Source organism: Salvia hispanica, chromosome 2 (assembly GCF_029641045.1).
Source record: "Salvia hispanica isolate PSC_SH4W2 chromosome 2, Shi_PSC_v1, whole genome shotgun sequence".
NCBI classification, from domain to species: domain Eukaryota; kingdom Viridiplantae; phylum Streptophyta; class Magnoliopsida; order Lamiales; family Lamiaceae; genus Salvia; species Salvia hispanica.
The window spans coordinates 35,104,073-35,130,736 of NC_142693.1; the positions used below are offsets into that span (position 1 = coordinate 35,104,073).

At 38.1% G+C, this 26,664-nt stretch overlaps 3 protein-coding genes and 2 non-coding genes across 5 annotated transcripts; all 5 read left to right on the top strand.

Annotated features, from left to right (window-relative positions):
• Positions 1–7,578: 7,578 nt before the first annotated feature.
• On the top strand, positions 7,579–7,692 carry LOC125202922 (U5 spliceosomal RNA). The gene has a single exon (XR_007173252.1). It is a non-coding gene; the product is annotated as a U5 spliceosomal RNA (small nuclear RNA).
• Positions 7,693–8,057: 365 nt separating this feature from the next.
• Positions 8,058–8,177, top strand: LOC125202923 (U5 spliceosomal RNA). The gene has a single exon (XR_007173253.2). It is a non-coding gene; the product is annotated as a U5 spliceosomal RNA (small nuclear RNA).
• Positions 8,178–9,482: 1,305 nt separating this feature from the next.
• LOC125204465 (uncharacterized) lies at positions 9,483–18,924 on the top strand. Its single transcript, XM_048103133.2, has 8 exons — positions 9,483–9,542; positions 11,171–11,382; positions 11,710–11,912; positions 11,992–12,442; positions 12,520–12,879; positions 12,956–13,134; positions 13,224–16,154; positions 16,235–18,924. Exons 2-8 carry the CDS (start codon positions 11,190–11,192, stop codon positions 18,803–18,805), a joined length of 6,888 nt encoding a protein of 2,295 aa, XP_047959090.2. The 5' UTR covers positions 9,483–9,542; positions 11,171–11,189; the 3' UTR covers positions 18,806–18,924.
• A 208-nt stretch (positions 18,925–19,132) lies between these two features.
• Positions 19,133–20,775, top strand: LOC125204476 (uncharacterized). Its single transcript, XM_048103143.1, has 2 exons — positions 19,133–19,769; positions 19,916–20,775. The coding sequence occupies exons 1-2, from the start codon at positions 19,166–19,168 to the stop codon at positions 20,596–20,598; spliced, it is 1,287 nt and encodes a 428-aa protein (XP_047959100.1). The 5' UTR covers positions 19,133–19,165; the 3' UTR covers positions 20,599–20,775.
• Positions 20,776–25,106: 4,331 nt separating this feature from the next.
• Positions 25,107–26,664, top strand: LOC125215057 (cyclic dof factor 1-like). Its single transcript, XM_048116362.2, has 2 exons — positions 25,107–25,433; positions 25,831–26,664. Exons 1-2 carry the CDS (start codon positions 25,287–25,289, stop codon positions 26,524–26,526), a joined length of 843 nt encoding a protein of 280 aa, XP_047972319.1. The 5' UTR covers positions 25,107–25,286; the 3' UTR covers positions 26,527–26,664.

Below are 26,664 nucleotides of genomic sequence, written 5' to 3' on the forward strand. Positions count from 1 at the left end.
GGCGATGCAGAGTTACAAATTTGGCAGAGCCTGGTGATGTGTTGTGTCAGCTGCATTCAAAATAACTCATTACTCAGTGATCAACCGAGAAAGCTAAGGCCTAATGATGTACTATTATTTCAAACTTCATTACTGGTGAAGAAATATTGCTCGAATCCACATTGGTGGAACGCGAAAGGGAATGATTGTCAATCGATTGCATGGAAACATTTTGTGCAAAGTTCCAAGTCAAAAATATTTGAAAACTCACTCCAAAATATAAGAAGATTTTTTCATAATCTTGAACACAAGAAATGTTTTCAAATCAATATATCACTATTTTTCCGATATTATTTCAGCATTTTTTCCACCTCTACTTTAAAGTCATGAACAATATATACCCTCCGTACCCCATTAGTTGTCCACTTTGATTTCGGTACGAGTTTTAAGAAATGTAAAAGAAAGTGAATTAAAAAAATTAGTGAAATATAAGTCTCACTTTTATTTATTGGTTTTATAATAAAATGTGAGTGAAATAAGTTAGTGAAACTGAAAAATGAACAATTAGTGGGGACAGATGAAAATAACAAAAGTGGCCAATTAATAGAAAATAGAGAGAGTACATAACAATGGAATACCTACAATAATTGTCAACTCTTATATTGTCACTATAGTTCCATACCTATCGTGAAGAAAAGTTGCAAATAAATAGTGTATGAATTTAAAAGTTATTATTACAATACCTTTGTTTTTAATTTTTCACCTAAATTAAATCTAATACTCCATATAACGAAATCGACCTTGCATGGCACCAATTTTAATTATAAAGTATTTATAAAATAGTTAAAAATCTTATTGTATAGTAATCAACAACTGTCACCCTATATCTCACAAAACGACACTAGGGATGGATGGTTGCGAGTGGATCACGGCGTTGAAGGAGATGTGGAGTTACACTAAGTCGACAATGAGTAAAATCTCGTCACGGCATTTTATTTCTATAAAGTCAATGAAATAAAATTATTCTAACATAATGTGTACCGCTGAAATTGATAGATGTGGAATTTAAGAGTTAATAGTATGTATGTATGTATGAATAATGATGTTATGCAAATATGAGGTGGACTTGCACATCTCATTTTTAGAAAAAAAATTAATATATAAAATTTTTGTTGAATGTAACTATAGGACAAAAATTTCCTATCTCACATTGAAAAAAGAAAAGAAAATAATTGTAAATATAGCTATAAAATAAAATCGATAAATCTCTGAATTTGTAAAGGTGGTATCATGTTAACTAGTAGTAATAGATAACTTAGGAAACGTGACCAACTTATTCAAGTATACAATTCCTAAAACAAGTGACCAGTTGCGGGGGATCAGAGTGTAAAACCAAAAACGATTATATATTAAATTAACTTAAAAAGGTCTTAGGTGCCTTGAACAAGGAAGCATCGGCAGAGGAGGATTATTGATGCTCTTACAGAAACACTTATTAGCACGTTTGCATAAATATACTTACCTCTTTCACCATATCAAATTAAGTATAAAAATAAATTAAGTAAAATGAAATCCAGATTATTTGTAATTTAGACAGATAAATTATTGATTTTGATAATAACATGAATTAATATTATGCTGAGTTTATATGGTACCGGACTACCGGGGATCAATTTGACTAGCAGAATCCCCACACGAAAGCCCAGTCCAAATATCATTGAATTTCTGGCCCAAATCCAATCGCACCACACTAGCTTATCTTTATTCTCCTATGATAATTCTTTCTTTTTCCCCCAAGAAGTTTTGTCCGATTTAAGAGTACTGCCCCACCAACATTCATAAACCCTGAAGGAACTTTGCCTATTAAATACCTGGGCATTCCTTTGGCTTCGAAAAGGCTAATCACTTCGGACTAGGGCTGGCAATTTTTGATCCGACACGATAATCCGACACGAATCCGCACGAAGTTAACCCGACAAGAACACACACGTTTAAGATTTGGGTCCTTATAGGGTCGACCCAATAAGAACCCGAAAATTTTAGGTTGGGTTGGGTCGGATGCGGGTCGGGTTGGGTTATACGTTAAGAAAAAAAAATATTATTTTGATTATTTTTATTAATTAAAATAAAATATTAAATTTTAATTTTAATTATTTTTATTAATTAAAAATATTATGATTTTAATTTTATTAGTAAAAATATGATTAATACTATTATTAATTATTTTTTATGATAAAAAATATTACTGCATACTTAAATTTTATTAAAAAAATAATTATTTTAACTTTATTTGTTAGATTTAATTTTAATATACTTTAATTTTATTATTTTGATTTAAACATTATTTAAATTAATTATTTTAATTTTATAATATCTTATTTTATCGTGTAATATCAAATTTTAATTATATAATATCATATGTCGGTCGTTATCGTATATTGTTTATATTGTGTAGTAACTTACTATCATTAAAAGATGACCAATATTTTTTTGGATGACACGGAATCCGCACGAATCCGACAGGACCGATATTTTTTTGGATGACACGAAATCCGCACGAATTCGACACGAATCTGTTTGGGTCGAACCCGATAAGAACACGATGATTTGGGTTGGGTTGGGTTGGGACCCGATAAGATTGGGTCGATATTGGGTTGACCCGATAGCGACCCAATCCACACGATTTGCCAGCCCTACTTCGAACTATGGTCAACTAATTGAAAAATTGGCGAACATCACAAAGAAGTGGCCAGGTAAGACTTTATCTTTTGTTGGGCGGCTTGAGCTTATTAAGTCTGTCTTGTAGGGTGTGGAGTCCTACTGGCTTCAAGCTTTCCCACTTCCAGGAACAGTCATTGAGAAGCTCATTGGTATCTCTCGCTCGTTCCTATGGGGGGAAAATATGCCCCAGTGGCTTGGAAGGATGTGTGCTTGCCAAAAGAAGAAGGCGGACTTGGTGTTTGAGATCTTAAAGCGTGGAACAAGGCGCTACACACGAAGATTCCGTGGAACATCCACTCGAAGAAGGACTCATTATGGATCCGTTGGATTCATTGCCACTACCTCCAAAACAGAACTTTGTGGGATTGGCAACCACATAAGAAGAATGACTCACCGGTGATCAAGAAAATTTTGTCCATCTTGGACGAGATGCGTGAAAAGTGCTCGAGGGAAGAGATAATCAACTTGTGGGCAAAATGGTTTTCCTCTAAGGGAGCTCAGGAAGCATATGATTGGTTCCGGCCAAGGGGTGAGCGTCGGTTTTGGGCTAAGTACGTGTGGAAGGATTTTGTCCCTCCCAAGTACTCGTTCATCACTTGGCTCGCTATCCGAGGCAGGCTCGCGACTAGGGACAGACCCCACTTGTCAGCTTTACGGGCTACTCGAAGAATCAACGGACCATCTGTTCTTTAAGTGCTTCAAGACGTGGGCAATGTGGGGCAAGATTCTAGAGTGGCTTGGGATTTCAAGGAGATCAGAGACAATCAAAAGTGTGATCAAATGGGCATATCGGCATACATGAGGCTCAGTTGTAGTGCAAATGGCAAAAAGGATTGCACTTGGCTGCAGTCACACGCATATGGAAAAGGCGGAACGCGGTCATATTTGATGGGAAGACTTGGGATATTGTGAGGGTAACCTTTCAGATCGAGGAAGCCACTTATAGTATTTTAAACTCACATTTCTCCCACGATCATGTTGTTCTCCACCTCCAAGATAGATGATGATGATGATGATGATGATGATTGTTGTTCAGGTGGTAGCGGAATTTTGGCACGTCTTGAGTCACTCATCAGGGTACTCTTTTTTCCCTTGGGAAGTTTCCCATGAGGTTTTATTCCTAAGGGGTTTTAACGAGGCCCGCCCACTTTTGGTTACGGTAGGTGTCTAAAGATGATGCTCTCTTTGTTTGTTTTGATTTTGTTGTTCTTTGTAACTTGCATGGGCTTGCCCATGGTTTTGGTTTGCTCAGTCTCCTTGTGGGCTAGCTTTTGATGTTTCCCCTCGGGTATATCCAAGAGTATGATGTAAACGATACATTCTGATGATATTCTATTAAAATATCAAAAATTATAATACACATATTATCATCTTCGAATGTTTTAATGGTAGTTAAATAGTAGTATATTTTATTCTCCAATTATTTTTCTTAAGAAATACCAATAAAGATTAAAATATAATAATAATATATAAAAATTAGTTTCCCACACTCTTTAAAGACAAATTTGAATTTTAAAAATATTGTAAAATAAATTATTAAAATAATAATTTTTATATAAACATAATACCAATAAATTAGAAATACTAGAAATTATAATACACATATTATCAGCTAATGTTTTAATGATAATTAAATATATTTTATTTTCCAATTATTTTTCTTGAGAAATACTGATAAAGATTAAAGTATACTAATAATATATAAAAATTCTTTTCCCCACACTCTTCTAAAACTAATTTATACTAGGAATATGAGAAATAATGGAAAGACATTAATGTGCCCTTGGATTGGCATTTTGGAAATAAATTGAGGATGAGAAGGGCATGAAAGATCGTAAATAGTGAAAAAGAACTTCAAATGATATTATACCTATACGTAGAGGTGTCTGGTGCAATTTTTTGAAACATTGGTACCTCCAGCGTTCGATTAGCCATATATAGAGACTAATTTTGTAGTTCACTCTTAATTATAATATAAATACGGTTCTTGCGCCTATGTATATGAATCGAAATAATGATGACCATGTGCATAATTATTCTCACATGGAATAAAATGCTAATAGTAGTTCCACCTAATTAAATGTTAATTGTTCTGCAATACTCGCGTTAACAATAATACTACTACTATATTAAAATAAAAATAAAGTCATTTTACCATTTTGGTACATTACATGGTAATAGAGTAATTTCCTTTTTAGTAAAAGTCAACATATTTTTCTACACCTACTTTACCCTCTCTTATTTTATTCTCTCTTATCTCTCTACTTTTTTCATTTTCCACTTTATTCCCCCTTACTTAACTCACCTAACACAATTTTTCTTAATCTCCGTGCAGAAAAGAACCGCCTTCATTACTATGGAACGGAAGGAGTACTAATTATACATTAACTCTCATGACGTCCCAAATGTCTTTATTTTCACAATCTTGAACACAAGAAATCAATCCAAATCCCATCAAGAACAAGGAATATGTGATCCCTTTCATCTCTGAAAATGTGAATAATAACATGCAAAATAGGCACAACCAATGTAGAAGCGGAGAAGGCGCCTAGTTTCTTGAGTTGAGATAGAGAGACAAAAGGAACACCCAAGTGCCTCTATAAAAACACTGGGCGATTACAAACCTAAATTCATGCAGCTGCGCGTTGTTTGCCTTTTACTAAAGAATATCGTGTGCTCGTTGCTTAAAATTGGCATATGCTTCTTTTTGGATGAGTGTTTTCTTGCAAGGGAGACCCTATAATACTTATATTCAAAATTCGTTTCAGATATTGTTTTTAATTAATAATTCCTCATTTGCCTCTTAAGTGAGAGGGCAAGAATTTTAAGTTAAACTTATATTCAAATTATATTGTAGGGGCACTCATTTTAGGAGGCTCTCACATTATACTATCTATTTTCAACCTGCCATGATAATAAAGCAAGTTTTAAACGTGAGTGCTCAAGCATTTCACAATAATGGAGATAGAAACAATGTGGCCAAGAGCTAGTGAGCTCATGTAAGCTCTCAAGTCTCAAAGAAGGAGAATCAAAGCAGTTAAAAGCTCAATAGAGAGAATCGTCTTTGACTGAATTTACAAAAGAGTGAACTACATCATTAATCTCTGATCTTGTCATAAAATACACCAATAGTCCCTAAAATTTTTTTATAGTATTTTTAATTCCTAAAAATTACATTTTTGGTACCTGTCGGTCTTTATACCCTTATGCATTTGAAAAATCGCCAAAATGCCATGGAGTGCATTATAGGGCTTTCAGAAGAGTGACTTTTCAGTTTTGCAGGTTGTGCAGTATGAGAGTGAGTAGATTTATTTTGTTTTTGTGTATTATTTTATTTTTTGTACTTGTTCCTTATTTTGAGACAAAATATAGAAGTATATTCAACTAATATCGAAGAATTCAACTGTTCTCACTCTAAAATTCCCTCCATTCCCTCCATCCGACGTTTCGCCTCCCTCACTCCATCATATCCTCCATTCGTTGTTTCACCTCTCTCACTCTCACTTCGCACGTCCGCCTCGCCGTTATCTCTCTCCTCTCACACGTTGTCTATCTCTCATCTCAAATACGCCGTCAACCGGCAGCAAGCAACGAAATTTGGTTGTTTTTGTGGGTTTAAATCATCATCAGCGGAATGCCTCCAAATTTTTGTACCATACGTTTTTTATATACAGTAGAGAGAGAAGATACAGAGAGAAAAAAAAGAGAGATGAATGGTTATTTAAAGGGAAGGAGAGAGATATAGGAAAGAAAGTGGTAAAGTCATGGTTCTGCAAAAAGTAATGATTGTATAGTTCAAAAGTCCAAAATATCCTTAAACGCTAAATATTTATATTGGTGGTGCCTAGAGGGTTATTTTTGTCTTTAGGGACCAAAAATGCTACTCCCTCCGTCTCCCATTACTTGACACAGTTTGCCATTTTGGTCCGTCCCCCATTACTTGACACACTTCACTTTTTCTATTTTTGGTAGTGGACCCCATATTCCACTAACTCATTCCTACTCACATTTATTATAAAACTAATACTTTAAAAGTAGGACCCACATCCCACCAACTTTTTCAACACACTTTCCATTACATTTCTTAAAACCCATGCCGAGTCAAACCGTGTCAAGTAATGGGGGACGGAGGGAGTATAAAATATGTTTAGGGACCATTGATGTATTTTATGACAAGATTAGAGATTAATCATGTAGTTCACTCTTTACAAAAAAAGCCAACGAATTTGGCTATGTACATGGATCAGCCATTTCCCCAACGGTCTCCATCACTTTCCAAACCACCACAAGTTCATAGATCAATCGGCTTGTATTCGTCCACCCAATCGCAGTAAATAGCAGCGAAGAGGAGCCCCATTGATAGCTTGAGGATTCACCCAAAGCCCAGCAGGGAACTCCTCATCACAGCAAGGTATTCCTCAAAATATATTTCCACATTTAGAGCATGATCATGTAAGTTATAGGAGAAGAGCTTTGTTAGAACCCACAAAAATGGCTTCAAAAACCACAAAATGTTCAAACAACAACCAAACATGTCCTAACAGTAGCTCATAATTGAGAGCACAACTCAAATAAACCAATCTGCCAAATCCATCGAGGTAAACATTAGTACTATAACAATTAAAGCAAAAGAGTTGAGGATTTATCTTGGCCAAGAGGGGAGGAGCGGCCCGACAACGGCTTCAAGAATTCTCGCAATCAAAACGGCATCAACGAATCTGATTCCTCTGCTAATTGAGATTATAAAGGGAGAGGGCAGAGAAGGCGCCCAGTTTTGGAGTTCAAATGAGTTAAGTATCCCACATCGACAGCTAGAGCCAAATGAATGCCAAATTGCCACTACAAAATAAGGGCCAAATTTCTGTTGTGTAATCATGCAGCCGCGCGTTGAGTACATAGCGAACTATTCTTTCGCCTTTTACTAAAGAATACCGTGTACTCGTCGCTCATAAGCGGCATACGCCACTTTTTGGAGGGGCGTCTTCTCGCTAGGAGGCCCTCTACAATGCTTATTTTTAAATTTTGTTTCAAATATTATTTTGACTCTTTGTGCCTCTTTAGGGAGAGAGAACATTCTTTACAAGGATGCTGTCAAATACTCCAAATTATATTGTACGTACTACTCATTTTAGGATGCTCTCACTGCGCTTTTAGTCATTTTCAACCTGCCATGATGATGAAGCAAGCATTTCACATTCACAAGATACACTTGTTTTGCCTTTATCCTTTTGGGACCTTCTCTAGTATATACATGTAACATATATGTAGAGTGAAAATGTCCCACATCGGGGGAAGAGACACAAGAGTAACCAAGTGCCAATATAAAATGAGAAGGCGAATGGTCTGTTAAAATCACGAAGCTGCGCGTTGAGCACATAGCGAACTATTCTTTCGCCTTTTACTAAAGAATACCGTATGCTCGTCGCATATAAACAGCATATGCCAATTTTTGGAGGGGTCTCTTTTTTAAGGAAGCCCCAACAATTCAGTGTGAAATTTTGAATTTATCATTTCGACAGTGTTTCTTGTCAGATGGTCCCCTATTTTTCTTGTATTTAATTTTTTCTCGTATTTATTGCTCAAAATTCCTCTTTAGTTGGTCTAGGCGAGCGAGAGAGGCCAATTACAGAAGATTACTGTACATTTTACGCATCAGAACATGAATTTAAAAGATTGTTAGATTTTGCAAATGGGCTGAAAATAGAATAAGGGCCAAACTTCATAAAATTTTTGTGTGAGGACATCTTCATTTTGTGTTATGACTAATGGTTATGAGCAGCCAACCAAGGACTATAAAGCTTAATTTTCATTTAGAATCGAGTCATAAACACTACGAATGTAATGAATCTGTACCTCGTTAATTTAATCGTTTTTCAATTTCAGGAAGTTTCAAGACAATTAGATCGCAACAAAATTCATTTAGTTTTATGAAACATATTATTCAGTAGATATAGCCATCCTAAATTAATGCGGGGCCTAATTTTTTTCATAAAGTTGGCTACAAACACTACGACGCTACTTTATTTGAAGATTTTTTTTAAGACTAGTGATTTTTCTATTTTAGGCATTACATAGCAGTAAAACAATTTTCTTTTCTAGTAAAAAGTAATTCATCCATCTTATGAAAATATGTGCACTTTTCATTTTCGTTCGTCCCATAAAAATATGAGCATTTCTATTAATGGAAAGTTATCTCAGTTTGATACATCAAGTTATTTACAATTTATACCATCAAATCAATAAACATTAATAATAATGTGGATCTCATTATCCACTAACACTATTTTACCTACTTTTTCTCTCATCTCTCCACTCTACCATTTTTTTCTGAATTCCCTATGCCCATATTTTTATGGGATAGAGGGATTAACACGTTTTATTATTCTTACTTTTTTTCCTCTCTTACTTTATTCTATCTATTTTTTCTTCTTTCTACTTTATTAACTTTTTATTTAATACATTACACATTTTTTCTTAATCTCCATGCCAGAAAAAAATATGTCTCCAATACTACGAAACATAGGAGTAAAAAATATAACTTTCAATTAGTTCTTCGATCAGCGTCTACCCTGCATGTGTGTATATATTATCTTGAGAAAAATTAATAAATATTGCTCGTAACGTTTCTTCAGCTAATTTAGGTGATACAACTTAATGCATTATGTACATTTGGCAAATACATACTTCCATCTGGCAAATGCATGGCCACCTGTCTATATATGTACACAAATTCCTTATATTATTTCATCTGTGATACATATTTATAGTTAATTAAACTACAACTCATAATTTACTTGTCCAAACTAGTATAGCCCGATCTTCTAGTTCTCTTAATCTTCAAGGTAAGTAATAAGTATATATGTTTTTCTATGAAAAATATGTTTTCCTTATGATGCATGGTACATTGACTACATTTATTTACTTTTTACGGGTTTTTTTTATCATTTTCTTCTCTTGATAGAGCGAGATTTATATTTTGATTTGGGACTAATTATTATTATACCGGTGTTTTAAGTGGGATGCATTTCTAGCAAATGAAAAGTACATATATCTAAATTTAGTCGATCAGAGTCGCTTATGAATAATAAAAGTAGCAACTTTTATTTATTAGTACAATGTTACTCAACAAGTTTTAAAATTTGGAAAGAACGGACGGTAACTTATGAATACAATATACCCAATCTATAAATAAGCTTTAGCTATAAATAAAATATATATTTATTCTTTTTGCTTTGTAACTATTCTGCTGACATTTCGTAAATTTAGTAGTCAATCTGAAACCCTCTCGAATTCTATATGGTTATTATTAGTCTCTTTCTTATCGTTACCACATTAATTAGTTAGTTTATTACAATCGAAGTATAGAATACTAATTTCGTTGTGTGACATGAAAATGTCACCTATGAAACCAATGGACTAACAATAAAAGGGACTAGTTTGAACCTTCCCTTATACTTCATCAGTCCATATTTAATAATTATATTTCATTTTAGTCGGTTTCTCTCTCTAATAATTTGCTCATTATCCATTAATCATATTTTAATGATGATATAGGTTGAGGATTAAGTAATATGACCGGCATGTATAACCTTTTCAACACAAATTTCATCAGGCATCTATTATTACTACTATTATTTCTTATCATCATATGGCCATCATATATCATCATAGTTAACTGTATAGAAGATTCAAAGTCAACGTAAAAAGTCATCTGATCAGCTGGGATTTGATTTTCAAAAGTTTGAACAATTTTATTTTCCTTAGTAATATGAAGTTCCCTTTTTCAAAGGTTTTAACAAGTCAGAGAAAAATACATGGCTAATCTCTAATGCTTGAATTTATTTTTTGAATGGTAACGCTTGAATTCATCATAAACAACACCGTCAAATTTGTAAGATTGAAATGAAAAGCCAGTAATGGCCGAATACATAGTGTCAAACTCCTTCGAATATCCCAGTTTATTTTCAACGAATATTCAAATTCAGAGAGATATTCCACATCTTAGTGGTTATTTTTTATGTCACCATATAGTTAATTTTATCTACTGTATTATATTTGACAAAAACCCATGTTGTAGTATCCCTAGTCGCTTTACAAACAAACATAAATTTATTAAATAAATGTTACTATATAGTAGTACTAGTTTTCAATTGTCATTTTATAATTGGCGTCAAGTCAAGAATTAGGCGATCTAGGTATTATATCATTTTGGTTTATCTAGTGAGACCATGTCATATTTTCTAGAATTAAAAGAAAATAGTTAGGGGTTCATATATACGTGTAATTATGTTGTGGAATCGGCTACTAGAATAAATTTTGTAGGACTATATAAACTTGTCGAACCTGTTCAAATAGATTCACTTAATTTCATCTCTTTCTTATGACAAGCTTCATGCATGCAAAGAAAAAAAAGTTAGCTACGTAAGTCTTGTAAATATTGTGCCTCATTAATTTTAGTTATAATCCGCAGCTGAATTTGAAGCGAGGATATGATGGAAGGGTCGTGTAGCGTTGATCGGTTGCATCCTTGTTTTCCGACAAACACAAGAATTGCAATAGTTGGAGGCGGCCCAAGTGGACTCTCTGCTGCCTATGCCCTCTGCAGATTGGGATACTCTCATGTGACACTATTGGAGAAAAATGGAAATCCCGGTGGCATGTGTGAATCAGTCGAAATCGAAGGTAACCGCTGCTTAACATAAGTATTTTTGTGTTCTATCATCTCCTGTTCAAGAAAATACTTGGGAATATTTGAGCTCTCAACTTAGTTTTTGAAGATAATTTAGTATCTTAAGATATAAGTATATTACTACTATCTAGGTGAAGTTAAGTTGATTGAGTTAAACAAGAGGAGATTTTGTATACTGCAATAAGGAAATGTGAAAATTAGTACTTAGTAGTTTATTTAGTTGGATGGATATAAGCAACAAAGCAACTTTGATTTGAGAGAGATTATGGCATAGTATTAAAGAAGCATTATATATAAGCAAGTTTAATGCCTTGATGCAGGGAAGGTGTATGATTTGGGAGGTCAAGTTCTTGCAGCGAACAGCGCTCCTTCGATCTTTCACTTAGCTCGGGAGATTGGAGCAGAAATGGAGGAATTGGACACTCACAAATTTGCACTTGTCGATAGTTCAACCGGAGCACTTAGTGAAATGAATCTGGCAGAAGATTATGTATCTATGATTTCTCTTACACTCAAACTTCAGGTCACAAGAATAACAATTTTATCCAAACTCTCTCTTTCAATGATTCCATCCAATCTGATTCGATCTCGTGTTCGTGCAGGACAAGGCCAAAGCATCTGGTCGGATTGGTGTGCATGCTGTGAGCGAGCTTGCTCCGGATTTGGCTCCAGATTATCTCAAGGATCAAGGCTTTGCCTCGGTTCCTAAATCAGTAATGTACGGTTACACAGCCTCGGGGTATGGATACTTGCAAGACATGGCTTATGCTTACGTGCACGAGTTCACAAGGACATCGATGGCTGGGAAGATACGTCGTTTCAGAGGTGGATACATGAGCCTCTGGAAGAGGCTCTCTGAAAGACTCCCTGCAGAGGTCTGTTGCAACACAGAAGTACTCTCGGTCACACGAGATTCATCTGTTGTCAAAGTTCAAATAAAATGTGAGGATGGTGATGTCCAAGAGAGGGAATTCGACAAGATTATTATTTCTGGAGCTTTTCCATTCAGTAATGGGAAGACATACAGATCACCTAATTCACTGAAAAATACAGGTATATATATGATCCATTGTATGAATATTTAGAAAGTTATTGTTTTTCCAGATCATCTCATAGCATTCTACATGCAGGTGCAGTTAACCACCGAATCGACATGGATGAGATGGAGACGCGGCTGTTCAGTAAAGTTCAAACTATAGACTATTATACTACAGCCTTGAAAATAAAGAGATTGGACCATATTCAAAAAGGATTCTATTACTTTGATGAGTTCATGGATGATCCTGCAGCTATAGGAAATCCCGTTGCAATGCAGAGATTTTACCAAGATACCGATGTTTTCCTCTTCTGGTCGTATGGCAACTCTGCTGATATTCAAGGGACTAAAGTGGCTGAGCTTGCCATTGCTGCAGCTGAAAGAATGGGAGGCCAAATCGAGGGAGTTGTTTTACAACGAAAATTCAAGTACTTTCCTCATATTAGCAGCAAAGGTGTGTTAAATTTCTCTTCTAAGAAACTTCAAAAGATATGCCTTTACTTATCTAATTAGTCTACTTGGATAAACAGATATGAAGGACGGGTTCTACGACAAGTTGGAATTTCTACTACAGGGCCATCGCAATACCTACTTCGTTGGTGGGCTGATGGCATTTGAGCTCACAGAGAGGAACTCTAGTTATGCATTTGATCTTGTTCGGAAACATTTCTCAACTGATAGTCCCGAACCAAGCTATCCGTATGTCAAGGTAAAGAAAATGCATAAGGCCTATTTTTACCACAGCATGATAATATGTGCAAAGATATAGACTTAGTTTTGCATTTTATGTTGCTTCAGAGATTATTAACACTAAGACCAAGCCATGGAAGAGCAGCTCTGAAGCAGTTGGATGAATCACCTGGAGTCGAGTTTAAAGAACTTTCCTCGCTCGATGGATATCTGAGATATTGGGGAACTCACAGCGCCACCCAATTCAAGACCCTCTATACATGGATCAATGAGAAGGGGCGTGTTATATCTCAGAGAACATACAGAGAACTTCACTCAAATGCTTCGATAGTTTCTGAGAAACTACGAACATGTCAAAGCCCGTCTATAAAGATGGGTGACAGGGTTCTCTTGGTGTATGTTCCAGGTCTGGATTTCATTGATGCATTCTTCGGGTGCTTGAGAGCTGGCATCGTTCCAGTGCCTGCAATCCCACCCGACCCATCTCAAAGAAGCGGGCAGGCATTGCTTCACATTTCGAATATTGCCAAAGCGTGCAATGCAGTTGCCATTCTCTCAACAGTTGGCTATCACATTACAGTAAAGGCAGCTTCTGTCAAGAACCTGTTTGCTCTCAACGGGCGCAGCAAATCATCTTCGTGCTGGCCTGTTCTTCCGTGGCTGCATACAGATTCTTGGGTGAAGAAGTCGAAGATCTCAAGCCCTCGGGATCATGCAGCTGAGGAGCATCAACCGGAAACACATGATCTATGCTTCCTCCAGTTCACATCAGGCTCAACTGGTGAGCCTAAAGGAGTCATGATAACTCAAGGCGGCCTTATCCACAACGTGAAAATGATGAGGCGAAGATACAAGAGCACGTCGAATACAGTGCTCGTGAGCTGGCTGCCTCAGTACCATGACATGGGGCTCATTGGAGGACTTTTCACTAGTATGGTAAGTGGTGGATCTGCAATTCTGTTTTCTCCGGTGACATTTATCCGGGACCCTTTGCTATGGTTGCAAACCATCACTACGTACCGTGCTACACATAGTGCTGGCCCCAATTTCGCGTTTGAGCTTCTCAACCGCAGGCTGGAGGCTAACAAGGCACTGCATTATGATCTAAGCTCCATGGTTTTTCTCATGGTTGCTGCTGAGCCAATTCGTGCAGCGACTATGAGAAAATTCCTCGAGCTGACTCAACCTTTTGGGCTTTCTCAAGAGGTCATGGCTCCAGGTTATGGACTTGCTGAGAACTGCGTGTATGTGTGCAGTGCATATGGAGAAAGCCGAGAAATTTTGGTTGATTGGGAAGAAAGGGTGTGTTGTGGCTACATCAGCCAAGATGATGATGGCGACGAGGATGATATTCGTGTCAAGATTGTGGATCCAGAAACGTGCAACGAGCATGAAAATTGTGAAAAAGAAGGAGAGATATGGATTAGTAGTCCGAGTGCTGGAGCTGGCTACTGGAACAAGGAGGAGCTAAGCCAGAAGACATTCAGAAACGAATTTAACAACGAGCCTGGCAGGAAATACACACGGACTGGAGACTTGGGGCGGATCATTGATGGAAAATTGTTCGTTACTGGTCGGATAAAAGACCTCATCATCATTGCAGGGAGAAACGTATATTCTTCGGATATTGAGAAAACAGCTGAGAACTCATGTGAAGTGATACGCCCCGGATGCTGTGCTGCAATCGGTGTTCCAAAAGAGACACTTCTGTCAAAAGGCATACTAGTTTCTGAAACTTCTGACCAAGTTGGTTTGATCATAATTGCAGAGGCTCGGGATGTTAAGTCCGTTTCAAGCGAAGCTGTTAGACAGATTCAGGCTAGTGTTGCAGAGGAGCATGGAGTTATGGTTGCTTCAGTTCTCCTAATAAAGCCGAGGACCATTAGCAAGACAACATCGGGAAAAATCAAGAGGTTTGAATGTCTTAAGAGGTTCACTGATGGGACTCTAGATATCATTTATCATGAGAAGGGGACAATCCAATCTGATGAAAGAGTCTCAGAATCTCAAGCTGTGAAAACTCGGCCTTCGAGCATATCTAAGATGGACATAGTAAGCTTCTTGATAGAGCTGCTCTCTGAAATGACTGGAGTTTCCAGTGCCAAGATCTCCACCAAAGAGAGCCTCATATCCTATGGAGTTGATTCTATAGGTGTCGTTCGAGCTGCTCAGAAACTCTCGGATTATCTTGGAGTGCCTGTTGGTGCAATTGATATTTTTACAGCAACATGTGTGGAAGACTTGGCATGTTTTGCTGAAAATCTGTTGAAGAAGCATCGCCCTCAGACAGTCATCGGGCTACCAAATTCTACGAAGAAAACATCCAAGGAAGAAGCATCAGTATCTTTTAAGGCTTCTTCATCTCAGAAGCTAAGTATTTGGTTTATGCAGCTAATAGCTCTCATTTACGTTTGCTTCTTGTTGATGCTTCCTTCATGTTTCTCGATCTCCATATACGCGTATGCCTTATCCATTGTGGAGAGAGCTACAATCTTCGGTTACTTAGCCTCCTTTGTGTTTGCCCCTCTCTGTTGGATGCTGTGCATGTTCTCGACTTGCATTTGCATATCCTTCTTCGGCACTCCATATCTGCAACCAAATTATGCTCTCGATTCTGAGATGTCGATCTGGTCCGTCCAATTTGTCAAATGGTGGGCGCTTTACAAGGCACAGGAGGTATCTTCGAAAGTTTTGGCAGTTCATTTGAGAGGCACCGTGTTCATCAACTACTGGTTTCGGATGCTAGGAGCAAAGGTTGCATCCTCAGCATTGATTGATACAACCGATATCACTGATCCCTACCTTGTTTCGATCGGGGAAGAAGCTGTTCTTGCAGAAGGAGCATTGCTCCAAAGTCATCAAGTCAAAAATGGGATTTTGAGTCTCTCCCCTATCAAAATCGGGTCTAGAGCTTCAGTCGGACCGTATGCTCTGCTTCAGAGAGGCACCGTGCTCGGAGATGGAGAAGAAATCCTTGCTTTGGTTTCAAGCGAAGGAAACAGTGAAGTTGCATCTTCCCATGACACTGCTCTCCCAAAGGTAGTCCCACAAAAGCCCTTGATGATCAATTCATAGTATATATTAGCACTTCCATCCTTATCCTTCCATTTCTGTTACAGGATGAAACAGTGAAGCAAATGATCACCAGCAAACCTATAATTCACTTGGCAGGGATCTATGCAGTTGGTTGTATCGGCAGCTTATCCGCAGCCGCATCATATCTGATCTATCTCTGGATATCACAAAAGCCTCCCACCATTCAACACTTTGCTTTGATTTGCTTATGTGGAGCTTTTCACTGGCTTCCCTACACCATTGTTGCATACACAGTGATGGCTAGTATCCCCCCTCCACACCCTCTCGTCTTCGCCATCTACATCGCCTTGGGCTACACTTCCTACGGCCTTATCCTCAGCTGCTTTACTTGCCTACTGAAATCCTACTTGAGAAGATGTATGAATAGTTCAAGATCATTTCTTGTTACTTGGTTTCTGCACAGGATTGCGACGACATGCCACGTGAGATTCGCAAAGTTCCTATCCGGTACCGAGGCTTTCTGCACATACCTGCGGTGTATGGGAGCCAAAGTTGGGAAGCATTGCTCCATCAGAGCCATCAACCCCGTCTCGGATCCAGACCTCATTTCATTAGGCGATGGAGTCCACTTGGGAGATTTCAGCCGTGTCGTGCCAGGCTATTATTCTTCAAGAGGGTACATCTCAGGCGGGATCGAGATACAAGATAACTCGGTTGTAGGCAGCCAAGGCCTAGTCCTTCCTGGCTCTGTCCTTGAGAGAGATGTCATTCTTGGGGCACTTTCAGTTGCTCCTCCTAGCAGACTCCTTCAAGCAGGCGGCGTCTTTGTCGGCTCTCCATCTCCCGTCATGGTCAAGAACACGCTGCATGGATTCGACGACAGGATAGAGGAGATGGACATAAAATACAAGAAGGTCTTAGGAAGCCTTGCTGCTAATCTTGCTAGCTCGACGCTCAAGTTGAACTCGCGCTACTTCCATCGCATTGGCGCAGCCGGGAAAGGATCACTGAGGATGTATGATCATGTTTTAGGCTTACCAGATCATGAAATCTTCTCCCCTAGGAAGGAGTATCGTGTCGTTCTTCGCCATAGCAACTGCTTAAGCTCGGACGATGATGCCCGCCTTGATCCTCGCGGAGCAGCGCTGAGGATCATTTCAAACAACGGAGATGCTGAACCATCTCCGTTGCTTGATCTTACACTCAAGACTGGCAATGCCTTTCACGCAAGAAGCATAGGCGAATTCGCAACGTGGCTTGTCTGTGGAGCTGCAGCAAAGGAAGAGTATGTGAAGCACTCTCCACACATTAGGGATGCTATGTGGGACTCATTGAGGAGAGCAGATTCTTACACTGAGCTTCATTACTACTCAAATATTTGCAGGCTGTTTAGATTCAAAGATGGTAAGGAAATGTATGTCAAATTCAAGTTGAGGCCTTATGACAGAGAAATTGGTGTGGAGAATGGGAAAGTCGAGCCAATCGGCGTACTTCCACCAGAGACGGGAGCCATTCCTAGAGACGAGGGAGACAAGCGCCCTCGCCTCTTCCTCGCTGACGACTTCCAACAGCGAGTTCACTCTCCGGATAAGGTCAGGTACGTCCTGCAGCTCCAAATCCGCCCCATCCCGGATGATGAAATGCCACGTGAGGCTGCCCTCGACTGCACGAAGCCGTGGGACGAAACAGAGTTTCCACACTTTGATGTAGGAGAGGTGACCATTGATCAAGTCCTTACAAAACAAGAATCGGATGATCTAGAGTTCAACCCTTTCCTCAAATGCCCCGAGGTCGATGTCATCCGTGCCATGTCGTGCAACGAGAGCGCGTCGATGGATCACGGCCGGTCAGTAGTGTATGCGATATGCCAGCATCTGAGGAAGAAGAAACCGCTCCCGGAGGCTTGGAGGGCTTTCTTGAATCAGTCAGACGTGAAGGTCGACCTCTCCGGGTGTCCGATGGCGGCCGCCTCTGTTGTCAAGGAAATAACTCTTGTAAGGCCTTGGTATTTCACATTTTGGCTGATGTCTGCTCAGCCATTCCTACAGGTTTTTCTGCCTTATTTTGTGATGGGATTGGTGGCATTTGCACCATTGAACTTCATCTTCTACTTGAACAAGATGAAGGGAGTAGAGATGATGTATTTGCTTCCATTTTTTTGGGTTTGGTCAGGCATTCTAGCAGGGCTAGTGTGTGGTGTGAGCAAATGGATTCTTGTAGGGAAGAAGAAACAGGGCAAAATTGAACCAATTTGGAGTTTTGGGATATTCATGGACACTATTTGGCAGGCTATAAAGACATTGGTTGGTGAGTATTTGATGGAAATGACGAGCGGTTCGGTTATCTTCAATGTGTGGTTGAAGGCGATGGGATCGGATGTTGCGTGGGGTGGTGGCGCGTACATTGATAGCATGGGAGCTGCGTTGAATCCGGAACTGGTGGAAATACAAGAGAATGGTGTGGTTGGGAGAGAAGCGTTGATGTTTGGGCACATCTATGAGGGCGATGAGGGTAAGGTCAAGTATGGCAAGGTCATTGTGAGGAGAGGCGGATTGATCGGGAGCAGAGCTGTGGCCATGCCCGGAGCTACCGTGGGCAGTGGAGCCACCCTAGCTCCTCTGTCCCTTGCCATGAAGGAAGAGTTTGTTACCTAAACTTTTCATACAAATTTAAGTTGTTAGTACTTGTTAGTTTCATCTTTATATAGTGAAAATCAATGTTTGTAGATGTTGTAATGATCTGTCAAGCATAATAAACTTTTAAATTCAATGTATGCAAACATGGTAAACTATAGAATCACAGAAAATACTAATCATCCAAATTTATTGGTTTGCCATAAATTCAAATGCTATCACATGTGCAACGACTAAATTGACAGCTCAAATCTATCATGGTTTGCATTATCAACAGCGGGTCATGGCCATCATATTTGACCTCTCTAGCTATTTCTCTCTATTTAATCTTTTCTTGCCATACTTAATGCTCACACACCAAAAATTGGGATTAATTGGAAGATGACAAAAGTTGAGATTGTTTCTTCATGTCTTGTTGGAAGCATAAGTGCTCCTTTCATGTCAAAACTTGATCTCACCACTTGGGATTTAAGACTACTCCAAACAAATCATATTCAAAAAGGTCTCATCTATCAAAACTCTAAATCCCACAAAAACTTAATCCAACACCTCAAAAACTCCCTCTCCCGCGCACTAGCCTTCTTTCCGCCGCTCGCCGGCCGGCTCGCCACCACCCGATACGACGACAGCACGGCGAGCTTCTTCGTTGACTGCAATAATGCGGGAGCCGAGTTCACTCACGCAGCAGCCGCGACCGTCTCTGTTTCCGACATCATCGAACCGAAGTACATCCCCGAAATCGTGCATTCGCTCTTCCGGCTCAACGACACCAACAATTCAGAAGGGATTTCGAAGCCTCTGCTGGCGGTGCAAGCCACCGAGCTCGCGGACGGCCTCTTCATCGGCTGCACCGCCAATCACGCCGTCGTGGACGGCACTTCCTTCTGGCATTTCATCAACTCTTGGTCCGAGATCTCCCGCGGCTCTGACACCATCTCGAAGGTCCCCGTGTTCGAGCGCTGGTACCCTAGCAAATCCGCTGAGGGTAATAATATACGACTAACATTTCAAAAAGCATCTTTATTGTTTAAAAAAAAATAGAGGACGCAAATGAAAGCATCCTAGACGTTTCTATTTTGTGTCATTAAAAATACTGTGCGAAACTTTTTTTTTTCTTCTTTTTTTTTGCAGTGAATAGACGCGTTCATCTCCCCACGCTGGAAAAAAACCTTATCCCTCCGTCTACGCTGCCGCAGAGGGTGTTCCGGTTCACCGGAGAAAATGTGGCTGAGCTTAAGGCCAAGGCAAACTCCGAAGCTGGGACCGATCACAAAATATCTTCTCTGCAAGCAGTCTTGGCCCATCTATGGCGGAGCATGACGCGGTGCGGGCACTCGAGCGGCGGAGAGGCTCGGATAATGATGGCGATCGGTGCAAGGGGAAGAGTGTCTCTGGCGGAGGGGTATTTCGGGAACGCGGCTTATGTAGCTGCGGCGGCGATTAGTGAGGCTGATCTGCTGAAGACTGGGTTGGGCGCAGGTGCGGTGAAGATCAATGAGGTGGTTTGTGAGCAGAGGAGTGAGGAAATAGCGCGATACGTGGAAGAGAAGGTGGAGTTTGTGACGTTAGAGGAAATGGAGAAGAGTGGTCCGTGTGTTGTTGTGGGGGGTTCGCAGCGGGATGATGTGTACGGGAATGATTTCGGGTGGGGGAAACCGATTGCTGTGAGGAGTGGGAAAGCGCAGAAATTTGATGGATTAGTTGTGGTTTTGCCGGCGGTGGAGGATGGCGGTATCGACGTGGAGGTTTGCTTGGCTCAGGTGAAGTTGCAGGCAATGGAGCGTGATGCTGCGTTCATGGGAATATTTCTCTGATCAATAAATAACTGCTCCCTACTCCCTTCATCCCACAAAATATTACACAGGAGATTTTAGGATGTTTTCATCCCACAAAATATTACACGGCATGAGATTTTAGGATGTTTTATTTATGTGTGTCAAAAAATATAATTTTTATATTCATATAAAAAAATATTTTTTTAAAAATAGAAATATGACATCTTTTACAAAATAAATTAAAAAGAAAAGTGTAACTTCCATTTCTATTATACAACGGAGGGGAATAGTAGTATTTCTGAGCCCAATAACGCATCTAATGCAAGGCCCACAAGTGAATTACCGCTACAGGCAAGGAATAATGGATTAACCTATTTTAAATATACTCCACTATTCAATCTTTTGGGGATCATTTTGTTTTTTAATTTTTATTTTTGAGTGATATTAGAGCAATAATTTCGAATGGGAATATATAACATCCTCAACGTGATAAAAGGTCAGTCGCAATTCATAATTCTATACGTAGTTAATTAAATAATGTAATTGCTTAGGGGTGTCAAAATGGATATCGGGAATTGGATACCCGATATCCAAACCCGAAATATTGGGTAATTAGATATCCGATATTCGATTTTTTGGGTTTCGGGATCGGGTTCGGGTATAAGATTTTTGGATTATCGGGTATCGGGTAACTCGATACCCGATCGGGTATACCCAAATTACCCGAATTACCCGATTTTTTAAATTAAATTTAATAAATTGTGTATTTATTTTATTATTTTAAAATTTTAATTAAACTTTTATAGTTAATTTTCTTAAAAAATAATTAAAAAAATAAAATTAAAATCCAAAATCGGGATTGGATACCCGAGTCGGGTATTTGGGTACCCAAAATTATTTTCGGATCGAGTATTGGGTATTAGATTTTAGGAAATTCGAGATCGAGTACCCGAAATTTTCGGATCGAATACCCGCGGATATCCAATTTGACAGACCTATATGCACACACATGGAAATTGATCAATAAGGAAACTGTAATGCTTGTTTGGAGTATTATAATAGTACTCGTACATTAAATTCTGTGTATACATACATAAATAATACTGCTCAGTCGTATTTCTTTTTGGATTATCCCACTATAGTTGAGTCATTTCCTTTTCTGATAGAAAGTGTTATACTCTTTCTCACTTTACTATCTCTTCATCTATTTATTTTTTCCTTTTTTATTTGTTTCTTCTTTTACTTAACTCATTTAAAATCATTTTTCTTCATCTGTTTATTCTTTTCCTTTCTATTTTATTCTCCTTTTAATTAACTCATTTAAAATAATTTTTTTAAAATTTTATGCCAAAATGAAATGTCTACAATCTAGTAAGAGAGGGATTATATAGTAGTCTCATACATTCACATGCCCCGAGCACTGCTAATTTGGTACTCAGTCTACTATCATGATAGTCAAGCTGCTAGATTTTGACATAATTTCGCGGCATCATTGCGTTGCCCTGTACATGTTATTCAATATACTATTATTAGTCACTAGATATCAATACCATTACTTAATTAACTATTAAATGTAATTTAATATAGGGTTTGATCCACTTCGCCCATGGACGGACATGTGTCCCTTTTAATTAGTTATCATCTCTTTATCATTTTTCCATTGTTTAAATTTCACTAGAAATATGGATTTGAAAAAAGAAAAAAATGTAGTACTCCTAGAAAATTTTACATTAATCAAATTATATATTTATATAATTATAAGAAAATGAATTAATAAAAGCTCTTACCAATATCTATTAGTATTAGTTTGATCTTTGTATTTATCCCTTAAGGGGTGAAATTAAGGAAGAACAATAGTCATATTCAAAATAGTCATTTTATGCCATTATTGTTCATCATACACGGAGACAAACTAGTCAAAATCCAAATTTGCCTTAATTTATTATTACCCACCGTCACAAATTAAAATAAGTGAATTACTAATTAAAGACGTCGCTCTCTAAGAAGACTTGTAATTAATCATTATCAATTTTTTTAATATTAAGGTACTGGCATATTAATATTTTAAAGTACAATTCAGCATGACTTTATTACACCGAAAGAGTGGAAAGAGCAAAAGATGTTGGTAGCCACTTTTCTATCTTTGTCATTTTTTTCTTCTTTACCTTATTAGGAAGATATCATACTTTTGAGCCTCATTAGGACATCTGTCAACCTCTAGAAAGTTCCATTACAAATGTGTAAAATTTTACTTTAAAGTCCAAAAATAATATAATTTACACTTGTCCTCCATATAATCAATGAACAAAAATAAATAACATTATGGAGAATTATAGTATCGATTTATTAATTAGAGCGAAATAAGATAAGAGTTTCTATATCTAATCATATCTCTCCAATCCCTAGTCAAAGGTACTCCAATAAGTATAAAAAATCAATTTAAGCGTTGCATCAAAAGATTGTACCAACCTTCGAAGTTCGAATTCTTATGCTATTGCAACCTTCAATTTAGTGTATTAAATTGTAGAAGTTCCAAACTGCTTATGATAATTTATGTGTCTGTCATAATATTGCTCTTGCATTATTCGTCGATGCAGTAGTAGCATAGCAGTTAATTTAATATCTAGTGTTATTGCGCCGTCCCCCTATAGCGATTTTTTCCCACGAAGTAGTCCATTAAAGATTACTAGATATATTCTATCAACTCAATGAAAATTAGATAAATTAATAATCACAAAATCCTAGGTTTAAGTAGTTTAGTTGAGGTATCGGTGTATAATATTCTTGTACTCCTGGTACTTTTCTTTTGTTTATTTTTTATTTGATTTAAATTACGTCATATAGAAATGCCATGTAAACCATGGATGTGTATTTCGGCTGCCAAGTCAATTTTTCGATCGTCTGAAAATTAATGCTCAAACATTTTATTCTAAAATTGAAATGATGGGATCTTTTACTATGGAAACAACACGTATTTCTGTGATATCACATTATCATTTGGTTGTCACTCTCCTACGTACTCTACTGTCAAGATGAAACTTGTACACATGCATGATATTTTTTTTAAAAAAAATAATCTTTTTTGAAAGGTATTTATCCGGAATGAGAGTATCAAATTTGGGAGTGTAAATTACTTGTATTATATAGACAATACGAAACCAATACTACGTGGGGGCGTGGGGCTGGAAGCTATGAAAAATAATTGAAAACTGCAATGTGCTTATTGCATTTCTCACTATATAAGGGTATTCCATTTCGAAAATAATCAAATATATTATTATCCCAAAATTAAACTAGATTTCATTATCAACATGTCATTTTTCCTTATTTTGAATGTCTATTATTTTACGAATATTAAGCGAGATAATAAAACAATAATAAACTAATAAACAATAGTCTTATTCAACAATACAAATTTTAACGAGAAATTAGTAAAGTAAGAGAGATAAGAAAAAGTAGGTAAGCATGAGAGAAAGGGAGAAAAAATGGATAAAATATATAAGAGATAAGCTTTTCATATTTAGAATTTGAATTATTTTTCGTGAACATCTCAAAATTATAAAATGATACTCCCTCCGTCCCAGATTAAGAGTCACTTATTTCCATAAAAGTCCGTCCCAGTTTAAGAATCACTTTTAGAATTTTCCATATTTGGTCATACAATTTTACCCCATTCTTCATCAAAATTACATCCAAATGCCACTATCTACATTAAAATAAACCAAAACAAAAATCAAAAGTCAAAAGGGACCCACCTTCAACCAACTCTATCATCTCACTTCATTTATTACACACTCTAACATCTCACTTCATTTATTACATACTCCATCATCTCACTTCATTTATTACACACTACATCTTTTTTCTTAAAACCCGAGCTATAACAATAAGTGACTCCAAATGTAGGATGGAGGGAGTAGTATTATTTTTTGTGGAAGGAGGGCAGCACTATTACTTAAAAATTGACATGAAATATCATTAATAATCTGGGACATACTTATAAAGCAAGGGGCTTTAGGTGATGATTTGTTGGCTAGGATTGAGCCCCATAATCACTTGAAAAAAAAATTATGCACAAGTACAAATGTAATCCACTTCTACAAATCATGTTACCGACCATCCGAGGTAACACTTGAGTTTCCGTGCAACTGTAGGTCCAGTTTATGCTTCAATTTTAAACAAAGGAGTATCTTCAATCTTTCAAAACTCTTTTAATTTGCATTCGATTAAATTCTGAAATATTTTACTAAGTTTGATTTAATTCTAAAATATGAAATATTGTAGGCCATCTAATTCTGTCCACTGGTCATAGGAGGCTCCACTTCATCTTCACTATTAATTCACCAATCACTTTTTTCTATCATGCATTAAACTTGTGCTTTTTCAAAAATTTCCATTTATAAAAACGGGGCCAACAATAGCTTCTTTTAATTGTACCATTGATTTAACATTAACTCAAAATTATAGAGCTATGAAAATGATAAATTTTGGTGGAGCCACCCAAAAGAAACTTGTGGCTCAGAAAATCAGATCCCTAATGACGTGATTACGGCATTACCGAATACCAACATCCTTATAATCCCCTACCGCTCACCTTTTGTCTTCATTTTACCTCCAAACTCCAAACATATCTAAATCCTTCCAACTAGCTTTGCCAACTAAGCTTTTTTCATTTTTCACAATCTTTTCCAGAACGAGTCTTCATTTAGCAGCGGAGAGAGGTGAAGATGGTGAAGGAGCCGGAGATAAAGCTGTTCGGCCGGAAGATTTGTTTTCCGAATAACAGCTCCGCCGGAGAACGTTCCAGTGATTGCGATCGCTTCTTGGAGAAGTGTAAAGGAGAAGAAATTGGAAGGCAGGAGCAGAGAGATGAGGTACACTTTTCAGACTTCATGCAAGGAAAAGAATATTTCTGCAGTTATGATGGGTTGGACATAACAATATATTCAAACCACTGAATTTTTATTAGTCAAAGTGTCTAGTTTTTTGCTCTGAGTTTCCTGAGCTGGGCATTTCCATTTTGACTATTCTGTTTTAAAGATTCAAAGCAAATCCATCCAGTTTGAAAGTATTGATTCTGCCGCCCCTTTTCATGCTTTGTTTTCCTGAAACCATTGGTTTGTTTAAAAAAGGGTGTTTGGTTCGGGCTGTTTGGTTAAATAAATAACTCATCTATTTTGTAGTTATACGAACAAAAACAATTTAAAATGCGTATTTTTATCATGTTTTGTTTATATCAAGCTAACTGCAATTGTTTCTCAAAAATTTTAGGAGGTAGCAAAGGGAGAAATCTGCGAAACTAGTGCAGAAAATGAGGAATCACAGGGCAGTGCTCCACCGGAATCCGACGAAGAGAAGGGCGATTCGAAGCGAAAAGCCCTAAAGAAGCCGGACAAAATCATCCCGTGCCCCCGGTGCGACAGCATGAACACCAAATTCTGCTACTACAACAACTACAACGTCAACCAGCCCCGCCACTTCTGCAGGGGCTGCCAGAGGTACTGGACGGCCGGGGGCACAATGCGCAACGTTCCCGTTGGCGCGGGCCGACGCAAGAACAAGACCTCCCGCCACCTCACCATCGACGGATTCCGCAGCCCAAACGCCACCACTGTCCTTTCCTTCTCACACCAAATGCCCTGTTCTGGCAACCATGGATTTTCATGGCCTCCAATGCCGTACTATTTATGGAATGGTGGGAATCTGGACGCTGAGTCGGCGCTGGGGAAGCGTTCGAGGAGTGGGGAGGTTGTGGTGCCGAAGACGTTGAGGATGGATGATCCGGAAGAAGCTGCGAGGAGCTCTATATGGTCGACTCTCGGGACCAAGTATGATTCCCTTAGTCGACAAGGCCTTTTCAAGGCCTTGCAGCCCAAGGATTGTGGCAAGAAACCGGCTGTCGGGCCTCTGCTGCAAGCCAATCCGGCAGCTCTGTCGCGGTCCGTTGCGTTCCAAGAGCGTGCCTGATTGGGCTTTGGTGTTGTGTTTAGTAGTTTTGCTCAAAAGTTGTATATACTGATAGTTAAAAGTTGTTCTAGATGTAGTTATACTGTCTATTTTTGCTAAGTTTTTCTCTTTAACGAGACAACTTTTCGTTTCTCTCTA

What these genes read in the sequence shown, in the direction of transcription:
- LOC125204465 (XM_048103133.2), top strand. Translation starts at nt 11,190, where the DNA reads ATGATGGAAGGGTCGTGTAGCGTTGATCGGTTGCATCCTTGTTTTCCG. An exon ending in CTCTTACACTCAAACTTCAG is followed by an intron (nt 11,913 to 11,991) that starts GTCACAAGAATA and finishes GTGTTCGTGCAG; the next exon opens with GACAAGGCCAAAGCATCTGG. An exon ending in TAATTCACTGAAAAATACAG is followed by an intron (nt 12,443 to 12,519) that starts GTATATATATGA and finishes TTCTACATGCAG; the next exon opens with GTGCAGTTAACCACCGAATC.
- LOC125204476 (XM_048103143.1), top strand. Translation starts at nt 19,166, where the DNA reads ATGACAAAAGTTGAGATTGTTTCTTCATGTCTTGTTGGAAGCATAAGT. An exon ending in CCCTAGCAAATCCGCTGAGG is followed by an intron (nt 19,770 to 19,915) that starts GTAATAATATAC and finishes TTTTTTTTGCAG; the next exon opens with TGAATAGACGCGTTCATCTC.
- LOC125215057 (XM_048116362.2), top strand. Translation starts at nt 25,287, where the DNA reads ATGGTGAAGGAGCCGGAGATAAAGCTGTTCGGCCGGAAGATTTGTTTT. An exon ending in GGCAGGAGCAGAGAGATGAG is followed by an intron (nt 25,434 to 25,830) that starts GTACACTTTTCA and finishes CAAAAATTTTAG; the next exon opens with GAGGTAGCAAAGGGAGAAAT.